The sequence below is a fragment of the Athene cunicularia genome (genome assembly GCF_003259725.1).
Source record: "Athene cunicularia isolate RWA chromosome 23 unlocalized genomic scaffold, athCun1 chr23_part1, whole genome shotgun sequence".
Taxonomy (NCBI): domain Eukaryota; kingdom Metazoa; phylum Chordata; class Aves; order Strigiformes; family Strigidae; genus Athene; species Athene cunicularia.
Window position 1 is genome coordinate 4,498,267 of NW_020799130.1, and position 25,526 is coordinate 4,523,792.

At 41.2% G+C, this 25,526-nt stretch overlaps 1 protein-coding gene across 1 annotated transcript in view; it reads right to left on the bottom strand.

Moving 5' to 3' along the window:
• PUM1 (pumilio RNA binding family member 1) overlaps positions 1 to 24,785 on the bottom strand; it is a 71,997-nt gene extending 47,212 nt beyond the window's left edge. Inside the window, exons 1-2 of the mRNA XM_026863237.1 lie at positions 24,411 to 24,785; positions 9,452 to 9,520 (exon numbers count right to left, since the gene is read on the bottom strand). Coding sequence (XP_026719038.1) covers positions 9,452 to 9,520; positions 24,411 to 24,773 — 432 coding nt within the window. The 5' untranslated portion in view covers positions 24,774 to 24,785. The remainder of the gene's footprint in view (positions 1 to 9,451; positions 9,521 to 24,410) is intronic.
• Positions 24,786 to 25,526: the final 741 nt, after the last annotated feature.

The following is a 25,526-nucleotide window of genomic DNA, read 5'->3' on the forward strand; positions in this document are numbered from 1 at the left end:
CTCATCAATTACTTTTTAACTTAAGGAAGATCTGTTTATTCAGGAAAGTATCATGAAGCAGGTCTGCACATATGAGATCAAACCCAAGGTTCAGATGTGGATAGCAGATTACACAGAAGACAGGTATTATAATGAAGGCAACATCAATTCTACCCCACACTTGAAAAGCAGATTTCCTTCCAAGTTCTGAAAAAAATCCAAACAAACACAAGAAAAAACAAAACCAAAAACCCACCACAGATAAGACACCAATTACATCCAGCTAGTGAACTAACACTCAAAGTTGCTGTTGACTAGAAGTAATTCTGCTTTTGCACCAAGATGTGTAGGGAATAAGATCAGCCATGACAAACTCGGCAGCCGACTACCACGGAAAATAAATAAATAAATGCAATCCCTTTGGAAAAAAAGCTTGTACAGGCACAAGATGGAGGGCAGGCGTGGTGACTGAGCAGACCTTGGAGTAGAAGCACTGCTACTTCAGGGGATCTCAGACAAACCTCAAACTGTACACAGGCATGCGAGTTTTACAGCCACAGAAACACGCTCCCAGCTCCTCAGCCCACTGCTGACTGCAAACCTGGAGCAAGAGCTGGTGCAGGGGCATTTACCAGTTGAACCGAAACTTTCACGCATATCCGTGAATATTGTCTATACAAGCACACAGGAATGTAAAACAAAGCAATCCTCACCTACAGAGGTTGAGTCAACATCTCAAACTAACACATAACAGGTCAAATTTAGTGCCAGTAACACTCCTCTTGTGCCAGGCACACCAGGAGCTCCACTGCTGAACCAGCTGAGATCCTCCACAAGGCTGAAGACACTGCATGTGTGTGCTGTTTGCTGCCACAGTGCTAAAGAAAACTTATTTACAGATGAATGTTGCTCAATTAAACTTGAGTTTTTCTTTTACTGAATGTACTTGCGTAACTTACTTCCCCACCCTAATGACCTCTTCCAACCCGCGATAGCCTTCCTCCTACTAATTCAAAAGCAAAAATCTTCAGATTAGTTTTCAAACTAAGGCTGAGATGAGCTCATTCACCTTCTGTGCCCAAGCACACTGAAGCGTACTCCAAAGGCCTTCAAAGGTACGTGCACTTCAACCCTACCTGGACATACGGACTCCAGTACCTGGGCTGTCACTAGGGCTGGTGAAAGAGCTCTATAAAAAGTGTCAGGGACACACAGGACTTGAACCTGCCCTGCTTCTCAGTATTCATTACAGATGCAGAGTCTAGAATCACAGAATGGTTTGGGTTGGAAGGGATCTTCAAAGATTATCTAATCCAACCCCCCTTCAATAAGCATGGACATCTTTTGAGTATCTTTTAGGTTGCTCAAAGCTCCACCCCACACTTCCAGTGATGAGGCATCCACAAAAATTACCAGAGGGATGGAACACCTCTCTTAGAAAGAAAAACTGATAAGAGTTGGGGGTGTCCTGCCTGGAGAAGAGAAGGTTCCAGCGAACCTTAGAGCGGCCTCCCAGCACTTAAGGGGGCTACGGCAAAGAGGGGAGGGACTCTATCAGGGATTGTAGGGATAAGATGAGGGTTAATGGTTTTAAACTAAAAGAGGAGAGATTCAGACTAGATATAAGGAAGAAACTTTTTATGATGAAGGTGGTGAGACACAGGCACAGGCTGCCCAGAGAGGTGGCAGATGCTCCTCCCTGGAAGTATTCAGTGTCAGGTTGGACGGGACTCTGAGCAACCTGATCTAGTTGAACATGTCGCTGCCCACGGCAGGGGGGTTGGACCAGATGAGCTTTAAAGGTCCCTTCTAACCCAAACCATTTTATATCATTCTATGATCCATGATTTCTCTGGGCAACTTGTTCCATTGTCTCACCACCCTCACTTTCAATTTCTTCCTTCTGTCCAAGAAGTCTCTCCTTTCTTTCCCTACAGTCAAAACACTTGTTCAAAATACTGGCTTTGAGTACCAGAACTTTTCAGCACAGAAACACCTAACTTGTTGTTTTCCCCAGTTCCTTCAATATTTGGCATACCATCCATGCTTACAGACTCTGAATCTTGTACACAGTCTGTCCAAGCAAGACCATTTAATTGCCCATTTACTCTAGTATCCCATTCTCTCTAGTATCCTGTTCTAGTGTCAATATTTTCTAGCAACAAATCATTTCCACCCAAACCTATCAGAAAGGTTGAAATTCAAAGTAAGAAGGCATTTTAATCCAAGTGCTAAGCTTCCTCTGGGTTTTTATTGTCTTCTTCCTACTGAGAGGACAAGACTCAACTTGCTCTTTTAACTCTCAACCATGGAGTAGAAAACACAGTGTTTTCCCCAGCTGCTCCTTCTCTGCAACCAGGAGAAAAAAAACATCACAAGATATGGGCAAGTCACTCACTTTTTAGAAATGTGTTGGTGACTTTAGGATTTATCATTGCATCGTAAACACAGCATAGAACTGCTCATGATTCTCTCAGCTAAAGGATAAAAGCAGAGAAACTTGCACCACACTCCCCTTTTATGTAATCCAAAAATAACTCAGGACAACTGTAAGGACAAGCGACTCTCATCAGCAAAACTCATTCCAAAACACACAGACTAACCTGTTCTTCCATCTGCACTGTGGGGTGATGTTAAGGAGGTGAAAGCCAAGTCAGTGCTCTCTAGTATTTATAGCATAAACATACATCAGGTGTGTTACAATTTTTTCAAGCTTCTGTCATTCCCATATTTCTTAAAATGTAGCTTTTTCACTCCTGTGGCTGCCACCCCACCAAAAATAGCTACTCTTCTTCTCATTTCATTTCAAGGAATTTTGAAGAAGAAAAAGATATGGACCAATTAAACAAAATTTTAGCTGCAACTAAACACTTCTCACTTCCTTTGACAATACCTTACAGTGCAGAAGGACACAATCTGTTCTGCAGTCACACCTCTAATAAAGGATGAGAAGGGGCACAGTGTTGCAGAGAGGAGATGGGAAAGGATGAGCAGAATATTTTCTTTTCAAGGAATGAGCAATCTCTAGTACACAAGAAAATTAAACTACTTCCATAAGCTCCTGAGTTTCCAAAGTGTTAATAAGTTTTCCTGATATGCACAAGAAACTGACAGTGAATTCAAAATTTACAAAATTTATTTCTACTTTAAAGTAAAAGGCAAAATGAAACTTAAGCAAAAAATCAAGTATAATGCAAACCTAAGAGAAAATCTGCATCTGTAAACCAGCAGAGAAAAGGGCAACAGGGAGCACAGCAACTGTCTGGTAAGTACAGTCACAGCAATAGGTAAATCTCAGCAGTTTTAAAGCAGTCTTAAAGTCTGAAGCAAACACGCGTATAGGCTCAGTAATTATTCCTCCTGAGGAAGTCTGCTAGAGGTAACTAAGTTCAACCTTCTTCCTGGTTTTAATGCTTTGACATACTTACTTTCTTCTGCAATATAAACAGTGGCAACAAAATGAGATTTTTCATTTCCACCATTTTAACATTTACAGCACATTTCCAGACCAGCAGCTCCAGCAGGAGTAAAGCCATGCTTCAGCAATACTTCGTCTTCAGCAGCCACACCAGACAAAGATATTTCTGCCCACATGCACCCCTCAAAGACCCTCTTTAGAAAGAAAAATCTCTTGTAGGTCCAAGTTGCAAATCGGTCAGAGCCCCTGCCAAACTGGCTGCTGAGGGGGCTGGAGAAGTGAAGGGGAGAAGTTTGCAACACACCTGCAAGCACCCCCCCGGCTGCTGTGAAAACAAGAATACCTTAAACAGGTATTGCCAACACAGGCGTGCTGCAGTTCATGAAACCCTTTCAAATCTCAATTATAACAAAATTATACACTAAAGATGTGGAAAGGGACATCCACAGACATGAGGCACCAGGTTCAGACCCACCTGGTATATAGCTACATAAACCAGGAGTACACTCCTAGCTGAGAGGAAAAACGAACACTTCATAATAATATGTGTTTACGAGCCACAGCAACAAGCTGTGATGTGGAGTGGAATGTACAGAGCAAGCTTTTAGTTGTATTTCGGTTGCTCGGTTAAATAAATATTTCAATTTTCCTGACCATACAAACTGGTCACTACCACAAGACCATCTCCTCTGGCTGGAGGGCAACTTGAGACTAATTTAGCCCCTTGTTTCAACTATGCTCTATCCCTTTCTTAAGGGTGAAAACACATCCACTTACCAACAAGATCCTGAAGAACTGCACCCAGCCACCTTCTCACAGTTTATAGTGAATCACAGACAAGGATTAGAAAAAAAAAGAACACCTCACTATCTCGTGCATACACCCCCTTGCTGCACAAACAACGACAACTATCCCCTACAGTTTAATCTTTTCCCCCAGAAGCATTAAGTTTCCAACTGGAAGCTCTGTACCATAAGCAGAAAGAAGCAGAATATAAAAGTTTATTTTATATACTGATTCTGGATTTATTTACAGATATTGGGGGGGGAGGGGGGGACACAACCAAAAACCAATATTAACAGACGGCAATGGGGGTCCTTGTTCTGTCAAGTACTGCTCCAACCAAATCTAGAGGTTTAGCAAGCAGTAATCATCAGTACTGAATTATGCAACAGACTGCCAAGACAACAAATTTTTCCTCAGGTAAAGTTGTCAGTTGTAATGGAAAAAAATATATATTTTAAGCATTAACCTGTTCTTCAGGTTGGAAATTAGAAAAGAATATGCAGCAGTTTAAAAGTAGACTAGTTTATTTGTTTCCCAGTTTTTATTAAAATTGACCCTATCTTGTATGAAAATAATCCTTTTAAAGCTCTTTTACAGAGGACTTACAGTTAGGCCAATATTAATTTAGCAGAGTGGGGAGGAAAGGAGAGGACAACTTCCACATCAACAAAAGCAATTCTACAACCAACAAGTGCAGAGCCTGTGCATATAGATCCCAATGAGATGGGATTACGAATTAGACAAATTAAGTAAACTGATCCCCTTCAGACAAGGCAAATATTGAGATAAAAGAAGCCATCTGTGCAGTTGGAGAACTCAGTTTATCTGCAGCAACAGGTAGGAAAAGGCAGAGCATGTATTTACAAGTTCACATTTGGGCAGCACTGCAGGTTTACAAACACTAAGATGTTATCTACCCTAAAAAAATGTTGCCATCTAAAAAACAAACAAGATAGGAAGGCTGAGCACACACCAAGCAATCCGAGACTGACTGCCACCGGCTGCTGTACAGCTTTTGCTCTTCCCTTTCAAAAAACAGACAGCTTTCTGCCAGCTCAGGGAGTTAAACTGGCTCGCAGGAGGGTCTCTGATAGCACAAAAAAAAGGGGCAGGATCATCATACAATTGGGAATATTGGTGGGCAAGGTTTTAAAAAAAATATATAAAATCATCTGTCCCCTGGTGTGGCCTGGCCTGCCCCGAGCCATCCAGACGTGCCAGTGTAGCTGCTGCAGCACCACCCCACTTCACAAACCCAGCTTCGATCCTCCCATTTCTAAGGCTGCTAGCACTAGATAAATTGCAGGGAAAAAAAACCCAAACAACTGAGCAGAAACATTAGTCAAAACCATCAATAGCCCCAGCCCAGCTGCCAGTGAATCATAAATTTATGAGAACACAGTGAAGGCATCATGAGCAGAGTCATGTGGGGGTTTTTTTTAGGGTTGGGTTTTTTTTCTCCTCCTTGTTTTTTGTTTGGGGTTGGGGGTTTTTTTTAACCAGATACAAGAATGTCTTAGGCCCAGTGTCGCAACCACTTTGCTTAAAAAGGTCACTGGAGAGGCAGAGGCTTGTCAACGACCTGACCAACTGCATCAAGGGGACATAAACCCAGACATGGTGAACCACCTATAACTTTGATGTTCAAGAGCTCTGCTACAAGGAACAATGGGGGTTGTAGTAATTTCACTGTTTGGCCAGAGCCAGACCTACACTAGACTCCAGCACTAAAACCTGCAGGGGACAGCAGCAAGAGCAATAATTAAATGCTTGTCAGATAAAGTGGAAGATATTTGTTACCAGTGTTTCTTTTCAACTGAGATTCACTGTTACCCCCAATATTGATACTTTACAATTTCTGGTCCAACTCCTTACATTTTTGAAGTTAAGTACCTACCAGTTGCCTAATATCTTTCTGTTCCCATCCTCCTTCCACCCTCCTGGATTAAGTTACAGCTAGCTACTCACCCAGCTGCTCTTTTATTCTAGACCACAGGCTTATCACACAGCATAACCTACTACCAAATCAAGGCGGCTGCTGTAGTTCAAAATACGTGTAATGCACTGATGACAAACACCACCGTGCAGTCTCCCTGCACTGTCTACTACCCTGAAAAGACACTGCACCTATATTCAAAAATTCAAAGCTACAGATAAAAGAGATTTAAGTGAAGAAAAGCACATAGCCAGCTCCTGTGTCTAGAAGGCCAGAAAAGAAAGAGAACTTACATAGCTCATGTTAAGCCTCAGATAAGTACCACTGCATTGTGATCAAAGACCTCAGCAGCCAGCTCAGCAAGTTGGACACACGTCCTAGCCTATGTACTAAAGCAGCAAGACTGACCGGCCCCTCCGTGTCACTCCTGAAGCACCATTCTCCACCAGTTCCTGTACACAATTGCTTTTTATCACTTTCCAGTTTCAACATCTGCTGAGAAGGGGAGTTTGACATAAAACCAGTTAAGATTTCACTACAGTTATGTGGCTCGTAGTAAGGCTCTAAGATTACTTCCTTTGTTACAGCTAACAACCTGGACAAAGTGCTAAAAAAAAAAAAGGTATCTTTTCTCCTCTTTTTTTAGAAGGCTACTTGCAACATTATTGACCGTGTTCACTATTAATGGTCCCAATCTTTTTCATTTTAGAGCAGGGCAAAAGGGATTTCTACAGCTCTTCTTTTCTATCTCACACTTGAGAAAGTATCACACTTCCACTGACACAGAAAGTTAGGGGCATACAAGGCTGGTTGCAGTGGAGGAGGGTCAGATTTTGAAGATGGAAACAGCCACAGTGCAGATGAAAGTTGTGTTTTGGTTTTTTTTAAACTAGTCTTAGTTTTCCCAGATTAAGATATCTGTTCATCATCAAATATTATCTATCCTGCCATCAAAAGGCAGATAAGGGATTTAATTGTTTGACAGTGCCCTTTAAAAAAAAAAAATGCTCTGATGTCTTCAGAGGCACAAACTCCTTAAATCACTAAAATTATGATGTTGCTTACTAAGAAGCAAGAAAACAGGAAGATAAAAAGATACACTAAATGTATAAACACTGTTTTCCTATCTTTCTCCTCCAGGTTTTTCACTATCAACCATAAGTATGATATTATTGATGCTTCCTGCGGGTAAGGCTCAGAAGACACAAGATGAAGAAATACAAATCAAATTCTCTCTTTTTCTTGTTTATTTCTGACTTTCTCCATAAGTTTCCTTCACATTCTAGGAGCAGGAGGAGCAGAGGAAACTATCAGTGCCTTGCTAAGGCATCTAAACAACAGATAGGGCACGCTGCACAAAATCAAAGTCTGTAGTTGCAGAACATGGTCTTGAAAGCCAATACGCATATCCTGTGGGGATCTCAGTTTACATAGTTCTTTAAATCAGCCAGCTGGATCTATGTTGAAATACCTTGGGGAAACACAGAGAAAATTCAATAGATAAAGAAAGGAAACTGTGGGATGAGGGAGAAAAACCCCAAGAGAAACAAGAAATAGTTTCTTAAAGAGAAAGGTGAAATGTCACCTTTCCTGGAAAAACATGCACGTTCCAGTGTGTGGAAAAGCCCAGTGACAAAAAAGGATTCCAGCTCCAAAACTTTCCGCATCACAGTTACAAGAAGGGGGGGGGAAACCAAAACAAAAAAAAAGGTGAGTCATCATTGAAAGGCAAACCTCGTATCTTAAAAAAAAACAAGCCCAAATTCACTTCTCTGAAGAAACTGTTAAATAAACTGAGTTGGTAAAAATCAGCATAGTTAGGAATGCCTTCAGGCATTTAAGCTAACATGACCTAATGCCACTTAAGTACAAAGCAAGTGCTGTACTTACTCTTAACTGGCTTGCAAAGAGCCTGTAGCTCTATGTCTCAAAATGAACGTCTTGCCCAAGTAAGGTGTTAAAAAAATAATATTCACAGAACATTCACACCCCCATCATTCCACTGGCATGCTTCATATGGAGGCACGTCAGCTGTTTTTCAGCAGCTTTAGACGGATATTTAATGTCATGTTTTCTCCTTTGTAAATCATTTTCATCTACTCTTAGTCAATAATTTCAATGTAGGTTAATATAACCTAGAGAAACAGATTTTCCTATCAAGTACTGTCAAATTAAAATGCAATTTAGTATTACGATCTTCCAGAAAAAGAAGGAAGGAGAGAAGCTAAGCTGCAAGCCCCATGAATTCCCTGGTCTTTCACTCCAGAGATGGCACCTTCTTATGAATCCCACCAAGCAATAGTAGTCCTGGTTTGTCATTTCCTCCAAAACTGTACTTTTTGAGTTCCAGGGATTTCTTTTTTATTTTTTAGCCTGGCCCATAAACTAGGTAACAGAGATAGAATGGACTAAATGTGGAGAAAATACACTAGTCTGAACCTGATGGACAGGAAACTAAAAAGAAAGGCTAAAACAGCCGCCCTCTATCAGGCTGACCTGCTGTACATTAATATCTTCCACAAGACATGATTTTCTCATCCCTGTTCATCCACAAGCCTATAAATGGACTGACTATAAAGGAAAAGGGAATGAAGCAAGTAAGAGAAGCGTTTACATCCAACTTTCAGGAACCTAACACAGTCTACAGTAACCTGCTATTCTTTCAGGTCACCCTAAAAACAGGTAAATTCTCTCTTTTCAAAGAAAACCAATGGCCATGTGCCCCAAATCAGTCACCTCCTCACTGTGCTGCGAGATTAAATGAACTCCCACTGGGTTTCTATAAAGTTAGGAACTAAAGGGCCCATTATCTGACAACTCCTTGCTCAGCAGTCCTTTGACCTGTCCAAAACACTTATCACTTCTGCAGCCCTTGATTACATTGCCCAGCTACTTTAAATGTTAAACACAGTCCTGTGCTCTATGACAAGAGCCAAAAGGTGGCCAGGAGTGGAAACAGGGCAGTAGACAATGACAAACAACTAAACCCACAATATTATGGGGTCTGAGATCACTGGATCCCAAAATAAACATGCTACAAGTATTGTAACACTTGTCACAAGACATATTTCTAACTGTTCTTTTACAACCACCATTTTACTGTTTGATGATACAACAGGTGGAGGGGCTTAGCTGTTCCTCCTACTAAGATGTATTCCAGCCTGACAGGTCTTTATTTTGTTAAAGCACACACACACACACACACAAGCTTCACAGTCATAATGGACAACTCTCAAGTTCAGAATCATGCTAGCAGCCTCAAAAACTGTTAATTATTTTCCTCCTCCCCCAAAAAAATACACAGATTTTTTTTCTATAGGCCTTTCACTTACCTCTCCCATAGCCCGTCCTTCCAGAGCAAGCGCTTGAAAATCATGATTCAGTTCATCCATGGAACGCACCTATTTATAGATGGGTAAGAAAAATACATGAGGAAATGCTTGGTGGGTTTGAGGGTTTTTTTATGATAATCACAGTTTATAGCATTTTTTCTGATACACACTGAAAGCTACATTCCATATTACAGCATATAACAAGGTTATTGAGCTCCAGATGATGACTTACCTTTAAGACTCCCAGAAGCTACAAGATTTATAGTTAAATTTATACAGGCACAAAAAAAGGAAAAACGAGCAATTACTTTTAAGAAACAAAAAAAGTCTAACACAGCTGCCTTTGCTAAGTGTATTGCAAAGACTAATATTTCACAGTAAGTTGCAGGATTTCAGGTGAGGGAGCAAGAGAGTCAGCATCATTTCCTTTCAGGTGAAAATCAAGTAGACTCTTGTATCAAATAGGCAGATTTATATTCAAGTTACATTGATATGAAAGGGAAAAACACAATGGTAGAAACAAAAAGCAAATTAAATTAAGTAACACCATTTAAAATGGGGAGCAGCGGACGAGGAAAGGAGAGCAAGCTGTGCCTTAAGATCAGTTGCTTGTTTTATTGTACCCACAACAATGTCTCAAAGTTAAAATTCAGAAGCACAAACGAGGGTGCAAAACACCTTAAGTAAACCCCTGATGGGGTATAGCCTTTTCCTCATTCCCAAGAGGTCACCAGCATGTGGACAGCAGCCACACAGATCCGTGGCTATGCGGGGAGCCCCAAGACTTGCCAGCAAAGGCAAGGCACACAAGGGAGAGGCAACAGTGAAGCAGCCCTTCCAGATTCACAAAGGGCAGAGCTCAGGCGCAGCAGGAGATAGGGGACAGCCCTGGGAGGTGACACTGGCCTTGCTCACCTGGAGGACCTGTAGCTATATGTTTACTTGGGGAGTTGTGCCATCATCCACTTCTGCTTTGGATCATGACTTGATTAAAATTGATTCAATCAGAACATTAAAAAAGCAGCAATTTAAAACTGTTAGCTAAGTCAGATACATCGAAAATGCAAGAAAACACTTCTGATTTTCATGTCCAAATCTCATCTAGGCAAGTCCTTACAGATGCATCCATTAAGAGCACGTGCAGAAGCAAAGAAAAAAACAAACAACCATGGACTTGAAGACAAAGGACAGAAGTTCAACCATGTGCTAGGATTCAGACTAAATGATTGCCCTCCTCAGATAACACACCTGTATCAAAGCAACGCTTATTATAACAGCCATGAACACTTACAATGGTACACAGGCAATACTACACACCTCCTACTCAATGTTTACATAATCCCTGCAACCCAACAGATCTGATACACCTTTCTGCTAGAGCTGGGATAACAGTTTGTAAAACACTTATGAGTAATCCACACACTCTATCACTGAAGTTCTTCACGGGCCCTTTTTATTACGCAGTGTTGAGTTGTGTCGCCACTGAAGACACAGCAGGAGATTTGGATGCAGCCTCCTCTAAGGGAAGGAAACAGTAATACCAGGCAGGTGATTTATAGGACCAAAAAAACCCCAAAACTGGTGTAGATGCTAATGCACCACCCTGCCAGTGACCAGTCCTGTAAGCAATTACACCATGTCTGCTGACCTTAACCCTGATTTCTAATACTCGTGCCACTATTTCCAGCAGAACCAAGTCAAGACTTTGTTTTGATTATGCTTTATTTCTGTTTTAAGACAAGATTCAACAGACCTCATCCAAGACTATCATGTAGGGAAAGTACCACAGATAACCTCCAGTCCCCTCCAGTCTGAGTTCTTCTGCTATTCTGTAACAATACCACTTTGCAAAAGATTAGTAACATATTGTTAAACTATCTAATACATATTTCTGTAATTCGCAAATCCTCAATGGCCAGTCACTCAGAATCACAGTTTAAAAATAAGATATCCTCTTATTACTGTATCTCAGTTCAAAGTTATTTTCAGTTATGCCTCAGTCTTGCCACCTTCTGTGGTGACGCTTATCACATCAACCATGAATGCAGAGAGTGAAAACACCTTCCAGAAACTGCAGCACCAGGCAACACCAAGGACTTTCCTTGACTGTTAACTCCATCACTGATCTGCTGCTAAGATACCTCGGTTGCCTCATGTGAGACAGAAGTTGATAAGACCAAATTCTTCCATGAAGCATTTCAAGCTGAACTCATGGAAAGTGCTGCAACCCCCCTCTGGACATGCTAAGCTGCAAAGCTGAACAGTAGCAAATTATTATTTCTCTGAGACCTGTGAGGAATAAAGAAGCTATACAAACAGATTCAGTAGGTGATATTCATTACTCTCACTGCTAAAGCAACGTCCCAGCAAACCACAGCAGCAGCCACGACGGCACCGATCCAGGACTTGCAGTGCTGTGAAAGTGCTAGTGGAGAAACAGAGTCTGCTTCAGTGCGCGTCCCCCACTTAACCAAGACAAATAAACTCCCCAAGGTGGATGCTGTGCTATGGGAACCTCAAAACAAAGCTGCAAGAAAGATATAATTATTGCGTTCCTAGCATAAATCAAAAGGATATTAAGAGACATTTGTAGTTTGTTTTGGTCATATCCCAGCCCTAGCAACTCCCTGCTGCCAAGCTGAGTCCCCTCGCAGATTCAGCTGCACTAACATCCCTATGAAAGCCCCGTGCAGAACGTGCAGCAGTTTCTGAACAAGAATAAAACTCTACTTCTCAGTCCCTCTCTCACCCTTCTTTATGGTATCTTGGCATGTTACGTGGCCATCCTTGCTCCACCGAACATTTTCAAAAACACTAGAATCATTTATTTTTGTTCACCATTTTACATGCAAGAACATTTTCACAGATGCCTTGTTCAAGCACTTGTCCTGAGTAGAAAACCATGTTATCATCTTGTAAAACCAGTTACAGCAGTGCAGATACGGGATTTACAACCACGTGTGAAGCTGTACTTCCATGCTAGCCTGAATTCTTGGTGAAGCTAGAGCTGGTATAAACATTAACAACGACATCATCTCCAACACAGTCAATGCCTTCAATGCAAGTTCATGATCCTCCACCAGAAACCACAACATTTAGCAATTCCTGTTTCTCTAAGAGCTACAGCCCAGGAAGCACAGACAGATCTCCTCAGTGTTGACCATTTCCAACATGGAGATGCATGTTTGTCGTCAAGTGATGCCATGATAGCTGACTATGACAGAGGTGACACAGAGACCAAGATAAGAATCATGGTAAAGGGCAAAAAGCCCGATAAACAAAGAGCAAAAAGCACCCCAGCCATTTCATACCAGGTTGGTATAATTGCAGACCTAACAGAGCACTATTATTTTCACTCCTCTCTTAAGGGTTTGAAGGAAGCTGTCCTTCAAACACACTTTAGATTGAAAATTGCCATCCTAACCTTCCTGTGAAATGATACACAGGAGAAATGGCTGCCTCAATCTCATTCTCAACTGTACTTTACCCCAGTCACTATCAAAAGCAGAAAACAGTAATACTGGCTTCTTTATCTGCTGCCAGATGGTAACAGAAGAAATTATTCATTACAGGTATTTAAGTCACACCCCTAATCATTTCTCTTTCATCAATCCTAACAACTATGGATAAAAACATTTTCTTAATCACGTCTTTGTGCCTGACTTTGGGCACTGTATGCATACAATCACCAATTTTGAGGCCCTTTCTCTCAGTCAGATAGTTCCTTTATCTCCACTGATCACTGTATCTGTTTCTAATATAGGTTAGCTTATTATTCAATTTTCAAAGATTGTACCCAAAAGATCCTCCTCTTATTTCCCCACTTCTATATTAGACAGCAACACCTCTTCTTACACAGTACGCACAAATATCACAGGGCTCCTTCATTTCCCTTTGAAAGAAGAACAAATAGCTTGAGAAACAGCAGAACACAAAGCCAAAGTCATGACTTCCTACACCTTAGGATTCCAAAAGGCAGGCAACACTCTGAAATGGTAATGAAATGATATAGATGATCTGCCACGTCACTGGTATCTATTCCTGTTAGCTATCACTGACCTGTAACGAACACAGACATGGAGAGCAGTCACGATGGTATAAACACTAGAAACAAGGAGGTCCACAGAGAAGGAACTTCTTCACAGATGAGCACTAACATCAATGAGATCTGATTACCATAAAATCTGATTCACCACTGCACCAGTTTTGAAAGAAATCCAGAAGACAACGCCAAGATGAATTGGCTGCACAAGGAAGCGATGCCCTGACATCTGGATACAACATGACAACCTGGTCCCTTGGAGGAAGAGGTGATCTCGAGAAACATCAGGAATCACACGGGGAGGTCAGCTGTAGTCAAAATTGCTTCATAAGTGATACAACAAAACCTGACTCCCGCTCTCAGACAGCAGCAGCCCTCAGTCACGGCCCCATTTCAGCCTCTTCCACCCCTGCAAAGCAAAACGCAAAGTGCGCATCCTCACCAGCTAGCAAGAACAGACCTTCCCCCCTTCTTGACAAGGGTACTCTCTCTTTCTGATAATGCAGAAAACCAGCAAGCTTGCTTTTGAAGCCTGCTTACCAAAATTAAGGCTCTATACATCAGCAGCTGAACAAGAGTTACAAAGCAATTTCACTGTACAAGAACATTCCTCCCCTTCACATTAAATGCTGAGTATGCACTCAGGAATTATGTAAATCTCACTGAAATTAATGAGAATCTCATTCAAGAAGACTAATTTCCACACACGCTAATATACGAATGTATGTCACTGTAACACTCTAAGCTCACAGCCACTTCACTGACTCTTATAAATAGTTTCCTGCTGGCGGGGTGGAAGCCCGTACCCCAAAGCGGATTTGCCCAGCGCGCTAACTAAAGCCACACCGAGGAACTGGAGTAAACCCACCAGCTTGCTTCGCCTCGCTGAGGCTGAAGGCAGTTCAGTCTCTCAAAAGCCCTCTTAACCAATTTTCACCTTTGCTCTGAAAAACATGCAATAAAGCAAGAGACAGCTGTTATCCATTCACAGTCACTCTAGGTCAGACCTCCAAACCTTATTTTCAGTCTCCTGAATAAAAACCCTTGGCCTCATCCATGCTGAGGCTTACAGGGGCCTTTTGACATTAATAGCAGATACCCACCACCTATTTTAGAGAGAACAAGACAAAACACAGACTGCTTTCTGCTCTCACCTACTGCAGATTGCAACACAAACCAATTCCTCTCCAGGTCAGTGGCTGCTTTCAAAACTCAACCTCCCACGCAGTAGAAGAGCTTCTCAGCAACTCGGCCCTGAACATACTCACTGTGGATTTTCCAACCCCTCAAGCAGCACACAGCTAATTGATGTCAGGTAGCCATCTTACACAGGACAATTACACTTTTTTTTTTTTTAAAAAATAAGATTAGAAGGCCTCACCACTGCAAAATCCCATGACAGTAACTTAGAAGCAAATGCTTTCCTAGTCCCAAAGCTACACAGACACTAGTCCTTGTCTGTATCTAGAACACTTCTGAATTTATATAGCTATACCAGAACTGGAGAAACCAATATTTATTCCGGGAGCTGAAGACGTTCTATGCGCTGCTACCATTTGGTACTGGACCAACTGCTTGCCTACCATGCCACAAACCTAGGCAATCACTTTTCCCTGACTCCGAGCCCCCCCAAACACACTCAGTCACAGATACAGCCAGTATTTAGAAGTTTCAGAAGTTTTTTCTTACAGAAGAGCAAAGCAGACTCAGGAGATCATCCCAGGCATCACCTAAGACCCAAGGGTCTAAATCACCCACGAGAGGGTCAGAGTGGAGGGAACAACTTGCAGACAGACACCAGGACCAAACTTCTCCTGTTACACCTCTAACAAACCATCCCAAAACAGGTTCTGATGTCCCCAGTGCTAAAAAGGTGCAAGGCAGTAAAGGACGAGCAGGGAAATCTGCAAAAGCGCCAGCATGCCCACAGAAAGAAGTAATAAACCCAAGCACCTGATCGGACACACTGCACTGCTGGTACTGAAAACTCCAGTTAATTTTAACCTAGTAAACAACAAGGCCCACAGGGCTAAATAACACTTGTCAACAGGAATTCTGCAGTCAGTTAAATTAACAGGAGCTGGGGCTTCTAACTGTCCTTATGATTCCTGAACAGGGATTTGAAGGACCTAACAAATTAACATAAGCAACACTGTATTTACCTTTCAGATTCCCAGTACCCTATTTTTTACTTTAGAATAATCCAAGAGTTTGTTTTTTTTTTCCAAACCAACAGCTACCAGCAAAGTAGGTGAATAACAATTTTAAATAAATATTAATGTCAACAATCAGTGTTATTACTGCACTTTATATTAAGCAAATATGGTTGCTAATATGACCTTTACATATAAATTCAAAGTGTAATACTGTAGCACATTTCATGGTCTGCAGGTATCTCAGGGGACTGTATACTAGCCCTATATATTAAGGAATCCTTGTTTATGTAGAATTTATATTCACCTAGACAGACATACAGCAAAGGCTAAATTTCACTCAAACACAAAAGATTTTTTCTTCCGCCTTATGCAAGGGATGTTTCCAGTAAGAGAAAGGACAGGTGCAATAAAACAAAGGAAGAAAAAAAAAGCCAAAAACACAGCAAACAAGCTAGAAAGTCCTTCAGAAAAAAAAGGTGAGAAATCACCAGCTGAGAAATACTCTAGGCTGGTGATCTAAAAAAACCTGTCTCTAGAAATGCATCATGAAGCCTGAGGGTTTGTGATTTTTATTTTCTTTTTTGATGTTGGACAATGTTAAATAGATCAGATATCTGCATTTATTAGTGGTAATAACGATTGAAGAGGGTTTAAACTATCTATTTCTATTAAGCCAATTATGTTAAATAGGGTAACCAAAGCAAACTAGAAGGCTGCTTCTGTAAGCCTCAGCTCTCCGGTTTCTCCATTTCCCCTCTCCCTAACACCGCTCCCCATGTGGCCCCATTTCAAAGGCTGCCTTTCTCCTTCCCCAGCACTTTCTTATGCCAGGAACTATCTAGCCCCTAGCTGTCCCTCCCTTATCCCACTACCCCTTCCCCCCGAGTTCTACTTCTGACCAGGAGGCAAAACTCCCAGGACAGCATCCGCTAAAACCGAGGTAGGATGGGCACTGCAGAGACAGGATTTCGTGAAGTTGGAACATGTAAATGGCTGCTTTCAAAATCTCTTTGATCTACAGTAAATTACAGGGCCGACTGCAGCCTTCAGCCTGCCAGCCAAGCTAATGAACTCCAGGGGATCCCACAGATACTACCATAAGGAATTCTGGGCAAAGCACCCTAAACTTATCGGCCATTCTGGCAAACAAAAGCATGGGCAAGGGCTGGGTGCTGGAACCACAAATCCACAGAAAGTCTCATTCCTCAGCCTCTCCTGATGCTGGCTGTGCTCCTTGCCAGCCTGGAGGGAGCCCTCCAACAATTTAAACTCAGCACAAGCTTGGTGGGACCACCTCGCTGTGAGACCACTCATTCTGCCTCTCTACTCCCGCAGAGTAACACGGGAAATTGTGTTACTGCTATACTTGTCCAGATTGATCAAAAAGTTATGATGGTTTCTCGGCTCCTCAGCTGAATAGGATTTGTTTCTGTGATTAGACAAGAGATGAGAGATTCTGAGTTGCTCCTGTTTGCACAGGCACATTACAAGTGCTTACCTAAAGCACCTCAAAAGTGTAATTATTACTTGAATATTTATTTTTTAACTCGTGCACTCTGCAAGTGTTGTGTAAAGTTTCCACCCATTAGGCCTCCACATTTTAAGTCTTGCTCAATTTTTAATACAACAAAACCAAACCAAAACCTCCTTATTTTCTAGTAAAACATTCCTAAAAAAAAAAAAAGTCAACATCTTCTACAAGAACACTAGGATTGAGACAGTAAGAACAAGATATATCAAAAGCATTCAGGCTGCTGCCTGAATAAAACATCCTCAGAAATGAGAGGAGGGGAAAAAAAAAAAACAAACATGGCTGGTTGAACAGCCTAATAAATACTTTCTAGCACTTGATTTATATACTCAGGAGTTGTTAAAGCCTTTTAAATTAACCAAAGGTTTACAAATTTCAGATGGAAACAAATGCCTCCTACTCAGCTGTGGGAGACTGTCTGCGTTTGTCTTGTTTGAACAGCTCACATAGCATGTTATTTAAAAAATATCTACCCTGAGTGCATACACACACACATATATAGTATCTAGGAGAGAAAAAAAAAAAGTATTTACCAGCTGACAGTAAGAAAAGCACCGCACACTGTCAACAACAGGCTTGCCCCTAACAACTAGATCCAGGGTTAAAATATGTTGTTCCATCAACTGATTGCAGCACTATTTTTAGTCCCCTCCTATAACAATAGTCAGTAAAGAAAGAATGTGAAGTCACAAGTATTAGACAGGATTAGGTGGTTTAACTACTATTTTTGTAGTAAAGGATTCATCATTAGAATTGCTACTACCATTAGCATTCGAAGCAAAAAGCTATTGAAATTGCAGATTGGCTAATGCTTTACATGGCATTTAGCCAAGATGATTAATGATTCAGGGTACAGAAATAAATGCAAGAAAGGCAGCCTTTCAGAATGGCTCGGCTTAGCTAATTATGTTTTTCCTCAGATTTTATTCACCAAGGGAAGCGCTTCATTAATGTGGAATTTAGGTTACCCTGCGATGTCTTGGGCACACATTGTTGGGGTGCAAACTTTCAAAATACTGGATTACAAAAGAAACAACCTTAATTTTGCCCCACTAGAGCTGGCAATACCTTGGGAAAATTGTCTTCTGCTTCCCAGATGCGTGTGTGGATCAATGTTTTTGTGCAAGCGCTCAAGACTACACTAAGATCTGGTTCATTTGACTCCAGGAAGCTTTTCCTTTCCCTCCCACCCCTACTCTGCCTTCCAAGGTTTGAATTCAGAGGGGAAAAAGGTGCAAAGAAGGGACGCAGCAATGTCTCATTCCAGTTCCACGCGCAGTCCTTCTGTCAGAAATAGATGCGAGTGGCCCCATGCCACACCGACTGTTGGCAGCAGGGCCAAGGACTAATTTGAGGGTTTAGTAACAGTCCAGTTTCACCCCTGCACTGAATCAAGATCTGAAGTGCAGCTCCAGTACAGGGTAACACAGCAAGATGCTCCCAATAAAAACAACTGCCCTAGAACAAAAGTTACCCTTAACAAAGGAAGAGGAGTAACACGATATCTGAGAGCAGATCACTTGACAGGAGAGAGCAGCATCACATGATATCCGCACACAAAGGCAAGTTTGTTCATCACAGACCTGCAAGATCATCATTCAGAGAAGATAGCTTTAAAATTGTCTCAGCATACACCTAAAAGCAACTTTTCAGACACAGGCAACACTACATTCAATGGTCTGGTACAGCTCTTTGTTAAGGAGATTTCTGATCAGCAGTCAAAATTAACTGTGCCAGTCTGCAAGGAAGAGGCTACTGTGGAGAGATTATATGGCCAGTGCCTTACATAAAGTTTCACCCATTTACAAAAATGCTACGAGCATCACAACCTGTTCTGCAGAAGTACAGATAGGTCACACCAACTCAGCAAACCACAAAAGAGCTGATAAGAGGAAAGCAAAGTTGGAGAGAGGGGAGGAAGAAAACAAGCTGAAACTATGCTCTAATAAAGCTCTATTCAAAACACACTTGGGCACAATATATTAATTGGAATACTTGAAGTTGTCTTGAAGCACTGAAATTTGCAAATTCAATAGTGTGAAAATATCTGCTTTTCCTGAGCAAGCACCACAGCAAAGCAGCAGACTACAAAGATGATATACCACAGAGAAATCCCAAAGCCAGCATATCAGGTTACTCGTGCAAACCCAAGTAGAGCCAGGTATCTTGCAACTGCCTGTCAAGGACAGTAAAACCTACCGATTCAGAGGAGGCAGACTCTTAAACTGACTTTCTAAAGACTTCAGGGTGTTTTTCTCCCCCCTATATGTGAGAATGGTTTTCCAATACTCAATCTTAAATATCCAACCTAGCCAACCTACCCAAGATCTTTCTATCTCAGAAAGATTTTTCAAAGGGCAATGCAAATCAGAAAACTAAATCAAATCTTGAGAGTTCCTTCTCCCAAGATATCCATTTACTACAGGGAAATCTCCGCAAAACAAATCAGCCAAACTAGACATTTCATTTCAGCAAGGTATTATGTTCTAAATTATCTGGGTATCAAGTTAGCACAGCCATTTCAGTGTCAGTGTAAGAAAAGCCCTAACCAGTTCACCAGGATACAAGGAAGTACCCACAAAAATTCAACGGATTTAATGAAACATATCATAAAACGTTCTTTGAGAACAGAGCCATGCATTCTGTCACAAGGTGTACGTGACTGCGGATCTGCTCCATGCCTTTAACTCTAGCCCAGACAACAAACCAGATTATTTGGACCACAGCAGACCTCATACTCTAGGGTGCTTTCCGTGGGAAGGTCAGGAAATCTCCATCCCAAAGAGTTAACTCTCACTTAAACAGGATTTCACTTGAGAAGAACAAAAGCCAGGGCTTCTGCTTCCTTAGCTCCCAGGATCTTTTTAGAGGACCTTGACACGACTTAAAGGCAAACTCTGGTCATGGTGCTTGTCAGCAGGCACCAAACATTGTCAAACAATGTCAAATCCAGAAACTTTCACAACATCAAGCAGCACAGTTTGAGTAGCAGTGCTCTAGAAGGGCAGCTGCCAGGAGAATCACCTTCTGTCTCTCTCCACTTGAATGCAAGTTCCCAGTTAAGAAGTTGCATGGTCACATTGCCAAAAGGCAAAACTGAGCATAAAACACAGTCCCAACCCTGTTGCTCTCACTATTCTTCAACAACTATATGTGAAAAATTCCCCACATTCAACAAGACTATCCCTGCAGAGTTCTATTGTCTCAAATTATTAATTAAACATGCTCTCAAAGAAAGTAAATCCCTAAAATCATTTGCTTCTACTAAGCAACTCCCATATTACCCTAACTGCAATTCAGACAGTTTAAGTATATCCATTCACTGTAATTCAGAAGGGAACACCACCACAGCAACTCTCTCTTCACTCCAGTTCAAGAACATACAAGTATGCACAAGCCACAAGAGACTCCATCCAAGAAAACCCAGACGATTTTCCTAAAAACCTGCTCAGTGTTGATAACTTCTCCCAGCTGAGTATCTCAACTGTTTTTTCACTCCCCTCAGGAGTAGTAGATGGCTGTTTGGATTTCTAATGAGATATGCAACCTTTCACAACCGAGACAAATCCAACTGAGGCCATTACTCACCAAGGGTCATCTTGTACATCTTCACTCACCTATGTGAAGAGGTTCTGATCACTACCCGATTCTGCAGGATAAACAGCACAACCCCCCCCAGTGCAGCTATTATAACTGGCTGCCCAAACAGCCTGAAGAGCCCTGCAGGTGAACGATAGCCTTAACCTCCTCAGCGTCAATCTTGAAATTACTGGTGGAGACTGACACTTGACTTCATCTTGCTGCTTTTTGTGGGTAAAAAGAGAAGACTACGCTTCGCAGTCAAGACCTGGCTGATGGAAGTGTCTTCCATGTAAAGTTTGGTGATTAAGTATTTGTAGCTACAATTCTGCCTACAAGTTCAGAGTTTCCAATCTAGAAGAAAAGCCCGATTCCACCATTACTGCAATGCCTGCAAGAAGAAGAATTTCTAATACATGTTACTTGTGTGGATGGCGTATCTTTGATACCTAAATATGAAAAATGACATAGCATCTTTAATTGCTTAATTTTATATAAAAACATAATTATCCTCCCCCCCCCTTTTTCTAGAGAAGGAAAAAATGCAAAGGGAAAAGAAAGTGTCTAGGCAAAACATAAAAAGAACCAGCATTTTCCTGCTGTTCTCAGTAAGGGGACATTCTCTACCTCCTTGGGAGCAGAGAAACTTGGTTTTAAGTCATCCCTACTAAAGCCATTCACAGCTCTATTCTCAGAGGTGCCGTACAAACAAATGACAAGGAGAAACAGCCAGCACAATCAAAAATGAAAAGCAAGGATCCTGTAAATAAGTTCTGACTCACAACACTCGTAGCTATTTCATAACACATGATGAAATGCTATCATTTGGTAAAAATCACTGGAGTATTATCACCAGCAGACTGAGACAGATGTCTGTCTACATGCGTAACAAAGAAGAAACCAGGATTCAACAATTTTAAAAAATCCCTCTACCTTTAATTACGACCTCCCAAGCTCTAGGCAGGCATTAACCTGTATTACCCTATAATTATTTTTTCTGACTTCCCATTATCTTTTAGCTACTGAGTTTCCTAACCAGTCTTCAAGGCAACAAGGCAAGGGCCCTCGCTGCATCATCTTTAAAAGTCTAAAATAAAAAGTACAGTAATATAAATGTATATATGAGAAATTGAGACTTAGAAGACATCCATAATGATTCCCCACCTCTATGCATGTCCCAGCACTTCCTTTTGCTTCTATTCTTGCAGGCCAAATTCAATTCTATCCCAGCTAAGCCCAAACTGTATTAAATCATTTTGCATGCATAAGACTAGTTCTTGCTCCAAGGAATTTATAATTTAAGAAGCAGATGCAAAGGTGGCTAAAAAGTCAAAAGGAATGGCAGTATTACAATTACATATATCCTGCATTCTGTTTCCCATGAGTAAAACCCCGAGGCAAACAGAGAACCATGGAAAAAGAGGCACTCAAGAGAGGCCAAAGCAATAAACACATAGATAAAACTGCCCAGCAATCACTGGTGTATACAGTATCAAATAAGACACACAAGAAGAAAGTTACTGCTCCATCTCAGAGCTGACTTTGAAGAAATTAAACACAAAGATTGGTTTAAAGATGCATACTGAATGCAAAACATCAGGACTACGTGACAAAAACATGACAGGCAATGTAAAAACCACCAGGAAGTAGAACAGATATGGTTCCAACATTAATTATATTATAGTGGCTATTTCTTGAGCTTCAGATCAGAGAACACATGGGAGAAAAATAGAGAAAGCATCACACAGAACCTTGTGAGCCTAATCCTGCAGGTGTATTTTGTCCATACAACCTTCTCAGAAGTGTTAAGTCTTCAAAAAAAATGCACGCATTATTTTTTTAGAAGTTCATTTAAGTACAAGCTAAGGATTTTTGTCTTTCATTAAGTGGTACATTTATTAGTATCATTTCATTCAAGAAGTTACTGAAGAAAAATCAAGCTGAGGAAGAGCAACACACCTACTGATATCACGCAAGACTCTGTAACAGGTAGGATTCTTTTCTTTGAGTGAAAGTTTAAGTCTACTGGTTATTAAAGCATGCAATAAAAAAAAGTTCAAATACAAGCACAATTTTAATGACTGGAGGATCTGGGTGTCCCGTCTCCTGCCCCCTCAAACTCCAGTGAGTTCTGTTCTTTGCTTTTAGGGATTTTCAGAGACAGGAAGAGGAAAGTATGAGTGGGACGAAACAGGGATTGAGAATTTATGACGTTCATTTTAATTCATGAAGTCATCTTTCCATAAAATGTCCAAACAATAGCAGTTCCTGCCTAAACATCTCCACACAAGACTGCATGACAGGTTTTCTTGGAAAAAGCTAAAAGCTGCAGCCTTTCAGAAATAATTTTTTTTGCTTACTTACACAACTTAAAGCACATTAAGATCTCTTCTATCAATGTCTCTTGAAACAAGTTTTACATTTAGTGACTGAAAACTTGGATAGTTAACAGAAAAGCTACATCTCATTTCAGTGCAGTTATTTCCTTTAAAGTGATAACTAAATACTATGTTTCCACATAAGGGAATAACTACAATAGGCTTCTAGCTGCTTAGTTCACATTGCAGTATTTTATGAGATTTTTCCTTCCAGAACAAATTAACAGGGCACTTGGGTTTACTTCTTTATTGATGTACACACTGACTTCAGTGAGGTTGCAAAATTCACTGCAATGTTTGCTTTTAAATGGTCTGGATGGCAACACATCCCCTGGGGAGGCACCGCAGAGGAACAAGGGCTTGTTCGCTTTTATTTGAAAAACTAGAGGCAGGAGATATTCATAAAGGTTGCAAAAGCTTTGTGTCTACTGCTCTGACAATTATTTGTGGGAATCATTCAGTTTTAAAAAGTGCTTACACGTAAGTTCTGCTCCCTTAGCAGAGGAAGCACATCTCCTTTGACGAGTTAGTTACAGGTCACAGACAGAAAGCTAGAGTGAGTCATGCGCTCATTTAACTCACTGCACATCTGACAATGCAACTACTGAAAAGACTTCTAGTAAACACTACTACTACGTTTTGGCCCACTACCCTTTTAAAAACGTTAAGTCAGTGTAAAAGTTAGCCATGTTTCTAAAAGCACAGTTCCATGACATTCTTAAGGTTCTTCTCTTCTCAGTCCAGCTAAGCACATTAATAACACTTTCCCCACCCAATTATAACCAAAAAAACCCCAAAACCCCAAAAGAAACAAGCAAAGAAACCTGGGAAAATAAATTACCAGCAACTTCCAGAGCTGTGTTTTTCAATATTGGGAATGCTAAAAACCCAACCTACATGCATTGGCAGTTTTGTAATACCATTACATAAGAATTATTTAACTACAGCAACAGATTTGAAAAGCAGCAGCAGTTACTGCTACACTGGTTCACACATCCAAAAAAAAAAAAAATCAATAAAGGGAATGATAAATTTTGCAAACATGTATTTGACTGTCACAGAAAGTGGACTGGGATTTCAACACCCTCAAGAACAGGAATATTTCAGCTTATAGCTACTGAAGTCCTGAGAAAACAAAATAAAAAGTACGACTGTTGCCATTTCCAACCCCACAATAACCAGCTTAAGCTTTAAAAAGTGTCATTAAAAGCATCTATCATCAACCCGATGCATTCACATGTTGAGTTTGGAAACATTGAACTTTTTTTTTTACCTGATGTTCTGCATGAATGTTATCCCCAGTAGGCCAGCGATGTTTGCTGTTATTATAGCCGCCTCCACCACTTCCTCCTCCCCCAAGCTGCTCACCATGCTGCCTCTGGAAGAAGTAATCCACCATAGCGTCGTCCTGGGAGCGGCCTGCAACTCCTATGGATCCAGGAACAGGACTGGAGTGTGTCCCTGCTGCAAGCGCTTGATTTGCAGCTGGCTGTTGCTGAGCCTGGGACCCTGTTCCAGATGTCAATACAACAGGCATGTTGGGATTAGCTGTATCTTGAGTGTGCTGTTTCAGGTGGGGGCTGAACGAGTCCTGCCAGAGTACTGCTTTTCTCTTCAAAACACACGCAACGCTCATTCCACCAACACCTACAGGGGGGTGATGGGAGGGGGGGAGAGACAGCGAGAAAGAGAAGGGAAAGAAAGATTGAAATCCTTACAGCTTCAGCTTTACATATTCATTAACACACCCATTTTGTGACTGGCAGGGAAACATCACGATGCCAATTCTGACGCCTTGTAGCGTAATTATTTGCTCCATTAACCTAGTAATTAAAATATCATCTAAAAACACACACTAGCCAAAAATCCCACGTTTTGTGCTGCAAAGTGTTATCAGTATATGCAAGATTGGTGTAAGGTGCCCATTATACTGAAATTAGAACATCAATTTGTGTGATGGACAAAACAGAGTCTGGAGTGCTGCCACAGAAAATTGCTAGAAAAAAGCCCCCCAAAAACCCAACGGAACGCAAATTACACCACCAGTGCCTGCCGCGTGTGTTTACACCTGACAAATTACAAGGCAGATCTTCAATCAATACACAAGTCCCACTGTATCACGATGTGTTCACTCAGCCATGCAAAATATCAAGGCAACAGGTTGGGTTTTTTTCAAATGCAAACTTAAAATACTGGATTTTGCTTATGCAGTTAATTAAGTCCCAAACACAACATGCACTCTTCCTGCAAACTCAGAAGCTGACTTCGGTCATGAGATGGTAAAGCAGACGGGCATGTTTTATACAAGATTCCCTGGAGAAAGAGCAGCTAACCTCTCAGTGCCCAGGATCTTGGCAGAACCTTCCAGAGCCGGAGCAGCCAGCAGTGT